The 9845-nt window shown below is 42.9% G+C and overlaps 1 protein-coding gene across 1 annotated transcript in view; it reads left to right on the forward strand.

The window, feature by feature from the left end:
• CAVIN2 (caveolae associated protein 2) overlaps positions 1-9165 on the forward strand; it is a 36421-nt gene extending 27256 nt beyond the window's left edge. Inside the window, exon 2 of the mRNA XM_014307887.2 lies at positions 6595-9165. Within this exon, the coding sequence (XP_014163362.2) occupies positions 6595-7377 (783 nt within the window). The 3' untranslated portion in view covers positions 7378-9165. The remainder of the gene's footprint in view (positions 1-6594) is intronic.
• The last annotated feature ends 680 nt before the right edge of the window (positions 9166-9845 follow it).

Below are 9845 nucleotides of genomic sequence, written 5' to 3' on the forward strand. Positions count from 1 at the left end.
CTGCTGCTCGCTGCCTGCTAACCCTCCGCACACTCGGACACCGGAGCTGGCTTTGTGCTAACTCGGCAAATGTGGATGGAAACCTCTTCGCCTTAGCAAACTTGGGGAAAGAGGAGTCTTCTGCTAACTCTTAAACTTTGGGGGGACGCGCCCTCTTTTATTCTTAGCAAATTCAGGAGAAACGCCCGCTTTTCCTCTTTGCAGACATGCAGAAAGCATGTTCTCCTAACTCTTAGGAAATCTGGGAAAAAGAGCTGTCTTTTTTACTCTAGCAAACTTGAGGAAAACACTTTTTTTTCTTTGTTTTCTTTTCCTTTCTTTGGCTAACTTTTAGCAAACTTTGGGAAGGAATAGAATAGAATAGAATATTCTCTTTAACTCTTGCAGATAAAATTGTCTTTTACTAACTCCTAGCGAACATGAGGAAAACACTTTTTTTTCTTTGTTTTCTTTTCCTTCCTTTGGCTAACTTTTAGCAAACTTTGGGAAGGAATAGAACAGAATAGAATAGAATATTCTCTTTAACTCAGCCGTGTTTTACTAACTCCCAGCATATGTTTGGGGAAAGGTTTGTTTTATTGTGTGTTTCGGGGTTTAAGTAAACTGGAAGGGCCCTTATGTTTTTCCAAACTCTTGGCAGACTTGAGGAAAGAGCCCATTTTGCAAACTTGCAGTGGAAATGCCCCTAAAAACTGCCACTGCCTCTGCCCTTGGAAGCGGGAGAGGGACAGGGCTGCATCTCCCTGTCTCCTCATGCCCTGCTTCACTCTGCAGGACTGATCTGGCCCATTCAGGGGTGAGGTAAAAATTCAGCTTAAAAACTCAGCTTCCTGGGAGTCCATCCAGTGACAGCAGCAGTTTGCATATTTTCCCCTTTTTAAGCAATGGTCTGGATAGAGCACGCTGTGAGTTTAACTAAACACAGGACAGGACTTTAACATATTAAAAAAAAATACAGACAGCCCTCCACAAATCACTGAGGGAGGGCAGGAGAGCAAACGCTGGGCTGGGGTAGTCACAGCTCGGGCTCCTCACCATTCTGAGCTTGTCAGCTGGGTGTTACCTCTGTCAGCCACTAACTCTGCTCCTTGGCTTGTTGGGGCTTTTTCCTAAACAATCCCAAAATAAGAGAGCGGTGCTTGATTGTAAAAAGCTGGCAGGCCTGGTTAGTGCACAGGCAATTCCCCAGAAAGGAAGCCCCCACCTTCCTGCTTATTGTTCTCCCAAATTACAGTCCAGGCTTGTCAGGCCAGAAGAGGAGGAGCTGCAGCATGTTTCCACCCCAGAAGGAATGTGGAAATTATTCCAGAGACTGGGTAAATTAAAAGACACATGTTCTCTGCAGTTCTGCAAGTAATTTAGGGTCCATGACTGTGCCATCTCCCAGGCTCTGTTGGCTAATGAGTGCCTAATGAACTGACAGGTTCAGACCTAGACATTGCCCTGTGGGGTGAGTGCCTCAGCAAGGCCTGGGGGAAGGTAATTTTTAACATTTCTCATACCTCTGAGCATGAGAATTAAGGCCTTGCTGTTGCAAGGAGCGTCTTCCTCCAGAGAACTCAATATTTACTATTTTAGGATGACATAATGCAGGGAGGAAAGACAAACAGAGCTCTGTGTGTGCAGGACAGTTGGGGTTAGCTCGGGTGGGGATCTTCCACTGGCAGCAATCTGCAAGGACTGGGTGAAAGCAGCAGTAAAAATCCCCAGGAAGGGTTTGAGGGGTAAAGCAGAGTCCTGCTGGCTCGTTTCCTGACACTAAATAGGGGTGTAAGCTAAGGCCTGTTGAAAACTCTGAACCTTTCCTTAATAGTGCACAAACCTAAGGCAAACAACACAGGCTCATGTCCCTGTACAGCAGATAAAGAAAATCCACTGCTTGTCCCTGGGCTGGTGCCTTTGGACAGCAAGTCTGTCCAGGATGAACTTAACCAGTCCCAAGCCAATGCAGATCAGGAGCACAAGACTTAAAAAAAAAATAAAAATAAAAAAATCAACTTTGAGCTGGGAATTGCTCCTGGCAGTGGAGCAATGTCAGCGTGGACTGTCCCTCCTTTCAGGCTGCAGGAGGGACAGTCTGGTAGTCAGCAGGGTCACTGCCTTGCTAGGATAACTGCACAGGGGATAAGCAGCAGGCTGGCTGGGTTTCTGTCCTGCCTTGCACAGGAATCCATGGGAAAACAATTGCAGGAAGGAGAAGTCACATAATGAAGCCATATTGACGCCAAGTCTCTGTGAAAACAAAGGGGAGTCTGGATGTATGGGACTCCTCTTCAGCTGGGGGATCCTTCTTTTCCACTGGAAATAAACAATGCCAAACTTCACTGAGCCTGTTCCTCATTAGAACCAGCTTCCCCAGCTTAGGCACACAGCTCAATATGAAAATAAAAATTCACATTTGTGACTCAGTTCTGCATTCAGCATATACCCTAAACTCCCTGATACTTGGTGGGAGCACTGAGCATAGCCAAAACACACGACTGAGCTCCAGCTCTGCATTTTATGAAGTTGTGCTGCCACGTGCCAGCATCAGCTTTCCCTCTGCATATGCACTGAGAATGAACTGTGTTTAGAAAAGTTCACCTATTTACATATTTTCCATTAAAATGCTCTTAGTTTTCTCTCCCTAGAACGTCTGCATATATTTCTTTAATTGGTGGCATATTTTAAGGGAGCTCCATTCCAAGAATTTGAGGATGCAAAAGTTATTATAAATGACACAGCAATTCAGCAAAACACTGAAGTGACTGTTTTAAAAATCCTTGTTAAGCTTTGGCATTGTTCCCCTGTTTTGTTCTCACCACATGACCAGCTTTTTGGTTCTGGTTTGGTGGGGGTTTTGTTTGCTTTTTTAGCTGCAAAAGCAGAATGGAAGATAAAAAAAGGCTTGTGTTTAATTTTTCAATTAAATGTCATGATTACTGGTTAAATGTCATGGAAACAGGACAGATAAAATAAGTCAAAATTGCAGCTTTCTCTCCTCCTTGAAGGTCAGGGCCTCATACAGCAGATGTAACAAAAGAAACCAAACCAAAGCAGATTGATTTCCCTCATGCAGCATCAGAGAATCAGCACTTCCTGAGTAAATTAGCTACCTGTTGACTCAGGCCACCCAGTTTTGTAGTACGCTCTTATGGATCTTATAGGGATGAAATTCTGACCTGCAGCAAGTTCCCAAGGATGGCTGATAAAAGCCACAAGGAAGGCACTGATTTTAACTATGCAAGTATTACTAGTGTTAGCAAGAGTTGTTTTATGCAGAGGACTTCCAATATTGTATTCATCTGCTACATGGAAAAATAAAATTCCAAGGAGCTAGCTACCTACAGTCAAGCCCATCTGAGAAAAAAATGCAAGGGCTGTTTTTGAGCTCAGATGTGGAAAATACAAAGATGTATTGCTTTCTTAGAATTTTAGATTAGCTCAAGAAGAAAAGATCAAAGTTCTACTTCTTTTGGCATGGAAAATAGTTATGCAGTTTGTAACAGCTGGCATTTTTCAGTGTATTGTTCTAGTCTTCCTAAATGAAATAGCTGCCTGCTTAAAAATGTATCAAAAACAAAATACAGCTGTCACATAAACTTGTAAGACCAAAAAGTTATCAGTAGCCCACTTACAAGGTGTTATCAGTAACCATGTTTGAAATAGAAATGTCTGTTCCACCACAGAGCGTTCATGCTGTAGCACCCTCATGTTTTCAAAGCATTTTACTTCATTTATTTTCATTTGCATTTTAATGGTTCCTGTAATGCTGAGGTCTTTGGGAAGCATGACATAGGAAGCGTGTCATTCCCATTTTGGAAGCACACAAATAGATGCCCAGAGGCTGATGTTTTCCAGAGCCATGCGGGAAGCTGAGACAGAGGGCTGATCACTTGAATTCCAGTACTGCCTGATAGCCAGGGACCACCTAGGATCTGCTTCTCATTCAGTCATGAACTCATTATTATGCAGTATATTTCTGTTTGGTTTTTTTTTTCCCCTTTATAAACATGGGTAGTTTCACAGCCTTTCTTCTACTCAGTCAAGAAATTGATAAAAATTGTAATCAACTCTGTATCCATATTATTCTAGAGACTGCATGCAGCACTTCAGTTCAGCAAGAATACTGTAGACACAGCCAAAATGACCTTGAGAAGGACCTTTCAGACCCATCTCTGGCTCAGACTGCGCTGTGATTAAACTCATATGACACCACTTTCCTAGATAAAATACTTTAAAAGTAACAACCCACCTCATTAAAATCAGAGCTTTCTCTACCACTCAGGCACTTACACCTGAATGTTCAGATGTCTAAAACTGCGTGTGATTACCTGGGTTTGGAAAGAATGCACTAGACATGAAAATTATGTTTTATCCTGAGTTCTCGTGCTCTGGGGAATAATTCAACGCTGCACCCACTCATGTAATCCACATTTCATTAACTGCAGTGGAGAGAAAATACAAATATTTGTACAGCAGTTAACAGCTGGTTTCACTTAAAGCTGGTGCAGGTTTCCTTTGTTTTGTTATCTTGGTCAGTGTTGTTTACAGTTGCAACAACATAATAGGTGTGGGGAGAAGAGTGTGGGCTTCATTAGAAGCTCCCCTGCAGGCAGAGGGCTTGTACAGCTGTGTGCCAGGGGATGTGACTGAGGCCACTGCCCAGAGAGGTGTGCAGAACCCATAGGAACAAAGCATGTACAAACTGTCAAACCAGCTCCATTTCTTTTGTACTTCTCATTTTTACATCCACACGGGATATTAACAAGCATACTCAAATCACTGTGTGTGTGTATACATATATATATATTTGTATATAAATGTGGTATAAAATTATTCTACCTATTGCATAGTCTCGGGTTCCAGAAGGGCTACCAAAGTAGTCCTAGTTTTTAATAGAACCACAGAATAACAGAAACAATTAGGTTGGAAACGAGATTATTGAGTCCAACGTGTGACCCAAGACCACCTTGTCAAGCAGACCATAGCACCAAGTGTCACGTCCAGTCTTTTCTTAAACACCTCCAGGGACACCTCCACCACCTTCTGGGCGGCACATCCCAGTGTCTAATCACTCTTTCTGTGAAGAAATTCTTCCTAATGTCCAATGCCCTCTCTGACACACAGTTTAAGTGTCCTCTTGTCCTGTCACTGGTTGCCTGGGAGAAGAGCCTGACCCCCACCTGGCCACAACCTCCTTTCAGGGAGCTGTAGAGAGCAACAAGGTCACCCCGAGCCTTCTCTTCCCCAGACTAAACAACAACCACGTACAGCAGCCTTGACAGCAAATTTAACCCAAGACACTATTCTCTGCAGTGATCACAACTGTATGCTCAGTCCTGAAATAATGAGCATGAACTTGGAAGTGTATGTGGCCTTTTTCCCCTTAACTGTACACTCAGGCCCACCAGGGACAGATCTGAGACTATTACAACCATTCCACTCAGCACTTACTGCTTTTTGTATCTAAAGATAAATGTGGAGGGAGGAGGGAAAAGAAAATCCTCCCAATGCACGTGAGGAAGAGAAACTGCATGCACTCTGTCTGAAAGCGATAAAGAAGGTAATGAGTGGAGACTATGCAGATCCAAGGCTCCAAGTGCTGAGAGGGGAAGGGAGTATGCAAAGAGCCTCATTTTCTTTGCATGGGTAGATGCCTGCAGAACCTGCAGAGAACAGAGTGCTCATTGTGCTGCCTCTGAGCTGCTCAGGGTTGCAGAGCCTGTGCGCTCGGTGAGCATGGACATCCCTCGTTATGACCTGCAGCTCCTGCCCTTGCTCAGCCTCTTTTGGTTTTAGAGTCTTTCTTTCTTTCTTTCTGTGTCCTTTCTTGGTTTTGTTTCTAAAAAGCAATACTTTCCCTGTTAGCTAGAATCTCCTGTTTTCTTTGTGGTATAGTGTCTTTTTATTTTTGTATACCATAAATTTGTATCCTTACATTTCGAGCAGTTGTCCTATCCACATTTTAATGTTTACCAACAAAATTTACTAGTTTGTTGGTTTTTTTTCTGTGATTAGCTGTAAAATAGGATATACTCTAAACGCCATAAACTTCCTGGTTTCTCAATATCAACAATCCGTTTCTAACAGTAACATATATTTTCGAGGAATATGGCAAAAGTGCTAACTGCATTTGCCATTTGAGATGCTTCCCAGATGCACCCAACACCTCTACATGGATATTCTGAGTCTTTGGCTCAAGAAACTGAGAGCTCTGTGGGGTTATGTGACTTTTGGAGGTCTGCAGTACAACCTCCCTCCCCACCATATCCTCCCTTCTCCCCGGGGACAGGTGTACAACTTGACAGCTAAACTCTCACTGAAGAGTATCTAATATAAATTAAAAGAACAGGATTTCCATTCTCCATGCATCCCAAGTCACTTTGAAAGAGTAGTCTTACAGCTGACAGCCCATAAGTCTTAAACTTTACCAGATAATGGTTCAGTGGGCTTTGAGTGGTTCGTTACTGGTTAAATGTATTGAAAAAACCAGTAAATGTCCAGCATTCGTCTCATCCTGGGGAGGGGGAAAATAATTGTTCAGGGTTGTGCCTTGTTTATTAAATTTGTATCCCATGAACTATGAAACTCAAATGTTGTCAATTCTTTCAGGAGGAAAATGAGATCCCTGCCAGTGTTTTTGCAAAAGAGCCCATTCCTAGCATTACAGAAGGAAAAGAGGAGCCCGTGGATGAGAACAAAACACTGGAAGAAACCTTGCACACAGTGGAGTTGGGTTCAGATGATGAAATGTTTCCTGAGGGAGATGACTTGGATGACAGTGCAGAGGAGAAAACAGAAGAATCAAGAGCGGAGAAACTTAAAAGATCCAGCCTCAAGAAAGTGGACAGCCTGAAGAAAGCATTTTCCCGCCAAAACATTGAGAAGAAGATGAACAAGATCAGCACAAAGATCGTGTCGCCCGAACGGAGAGAGAAGATCAAGAAGTCACTCACTGTGCATCACCAGAAATCCTCCTCTGCCAAGGGCCCGGGTTTCAAAGTGGGATTCGGCACGAAGAAAGGCCGTGAAGGGGAGAGCCCTGCAGAAGCCGAGGACAGACCCTCAGAGACGGCGAGCACCGAGCAGGCTGAGAACGAGGACGAGGTCTCCTTCGCCAGCATGCACTCGGACATGACCCCCAGCACCTCCCTGGCCGAGCAGGGCAAGGCAGCCAGCGAGTCCCTGGAGAAGGAGGCCAGAGGGGAAGGGAAGGCCACGATGAACAACAACATTGAGCTGTCCATCGTGGAAGATGACGAAGAGTATGGCGTGCCTCTAGAAGCTTCTAGCCAGAAACTGTTGGATGAGAGAAACCCATTTAGCGGGGAGATGGAGCAGTCTGATGAAGAAACAACCCAAGCAGCCGTCCTGCAGGTGGACCAAACAGCGTAGGCAGCCCAAGCCCCCCTTCTCCTGCCAGACACACACGGTTTTCCCTAGGCAATGAACTGGTTTCAGCTGCACAGGCAGGAGGAGTGACTCTTCCATCCTTTCCTCTGCAGTGATAATTTATTGCATTGCGTTGGAATGCAGAGTGGGCAAGGTCAACGACTAAAGCTGCAACGTGCTCTGTTTTAGGCAGAGTCACTGGTGTTCATGAATTTAGAGATGCTGCCAGCTGGTGTCAGGGACTAGCAGGAGGAGAGGATGTCTGGTAGAAGCAAGCTGATCAGCTGGCTTTCTTAGAGCTAGGTCAGAGGAACACGTGGAAAGTAGTCAAGACCCAAGCATTTGTGTTCTCTTCTCTTCCCCCCAGTATTTCCCAGCACTGTGAGTAGTTTTGTATGTCAGTGTAGGAATATCAATGGGAATGTGTGATTTCAGTTGCCTTGCCATGCTCTGTGACTGCTAACAGCCTCAGCAGTTGTGCACACACGTGCAGTTTGTTTGGGGCTTTGCTCCACGGCGCCGTAGGACTAAAAGAGCAGAGTACTTGGAGGGCAAAGCTGAAAACCCATCCATCCATTTCAGTGGGGGAAAGATTTTTGCCAGTAGTCACTCACTAGGCATTTAGAAGAAATCGCTGTGTTTAGGGGGGGGGGGGGGGGCAAAAAACAAAAAGTATTTTTCAATCTAACAGAGTTATGGAAATACATTAATGACAAGCATGAATGTGTGATCAGTTACTGTACCTTTAAGGGGTCAGAAATTGAAAAGAAAAAAGTGTTTGATAGGAACATGAAGGTATCCTGAAGAAAATATGAAATGCTATGAAATGTAAGAAAAGCAAAAATAACCCCCCACAGTATTCAATCTATACTCCCAGCTTAAAGTATATATACTCAGATAACACTAATTAATTCATAGTCTTTATAGCAATATACTATCAAATTTTGCACCTGCACAACTTTGTATCTCAGAGTATTTTGAAAATAGCATAATTTATCTTTTTACAGATTATTTCATATATAGAACTATATCTACACAGGAAAGTTAGATAATTATAGGGATGTAAGGACAATTTCTTCAAAAAGGTGAAATACTCTTTCAGGCATGTCCAAAGGGAACAATGTGTTATGGATTGAACTTCATGGGAGGGATGAGTTTACCTAAGTGTGAGCCTGCAAAGCCACAGGATTTGGTTCTCTGCTAGTAACTTTGATCAAAGTCACCCACCTGCTCTCAAAATTACTAGTCTGTAATTTTTCAAAATTAATTGAAAGATAGTTTGTTCACTATGAATGTTCATTCCTGTCACTTTAAGGTAAGGGGCAAGGGAGGAAAGGGAAGCACAATACCCACAACAGTTCCCTTACATCCTTGGTTGTTTATGCAGTGGGTTATTTTTATTTTTTTATATACATAAAAATTCTACTGATACTTAACATTGCACTAAAAGGTTGCTTCCTTTTGTGTTTAGAATCACAAATTACAGGGGAAATACGAGCTACAGCAGAAGTACCATTATGAAATAATTAACAGGTATTACTCCACAGGAATAATATCTGTAACCAGTAAATCACACTGGAAGTTAGTTAGTCAGAGCTTGGTGTAGGCAAGTACTGTTAAGAGTTAAGCTCTTAAGTGCATGGTATCATATAGAAGATACTGTTTCTAAGAAAAATCATGGCATAACTCGTGCAGCTATATTTTTATTTTGTATTAACTACAGTGGATTTCAATAATTTTTACTTGTAACTAACTATGACTATGACAAATAAAAGCATAAGAAAGAACACAGCCATGTCAGTCTTTGGGAGAAAGCAGTCTGAGAAGCTGGCAAAGATGAAATTTAAAGGTCAAGTATTTATTACTTCAGTTCATGTCCCTGCTGTATCTATACCATTTTCTTTCACATCCTATGCTGTTATTTAGCAATGCAAACACCAGTGCTTTGCTTTCCAGACACTTCTAGCCCATCTAAAAATACTCAGGCACTTTCCAAAATCTCCTGGCTCAATCTGCATCTTTTTATTGGACTGCAGCATACTCCTAATACCCTAAATAGTCCTGAAAGCATATTTATATTGAAGACTACATTCTGTTTACGCACACAGATAAACTCTTGTCTTCTGGAGTACCACATAGTCTTTAGCAGGCTTAATTTTACTGACAGACCAAAGAAAGCACGTTTAACCTTTATGCAGCAGCTGTCAACCTCCCACAGCCACGACGTGCTAACCAGGAGTCCCAGCATCATGTTTACATTTTGCTTTCAGATATGCTGGTTTGTTTGTCCTGCTAAGCTTTAATTCAAACAATACCCCTGGCCACGCTTTATCCAGTTTCAGAGATGCTGAAATGAATTCCATGCACAGTGTTCTAAGAGCATTACAATGCTTTCCAGCAAAACCATTGGAAATGCAGATACTGAGCATCTGGGGGAATTAACTCAAACACCCACTTCAGAATACAGCACA

Source organism: Geospiza fortis, unplaced genomic scaffold, assembly GCF_000277835.1.
Source record: "Geospiza fortis unplaced genomic scaffold, GeoFor_1.0 scaffold112, whole genome shotgun sequence".
Classification (NCBI taxonomy): Eukaryota; Metazoa; Chordata; class Aves; order Passeriformes; family Thraupidae; genus Geospiza; species Geospiza fortis.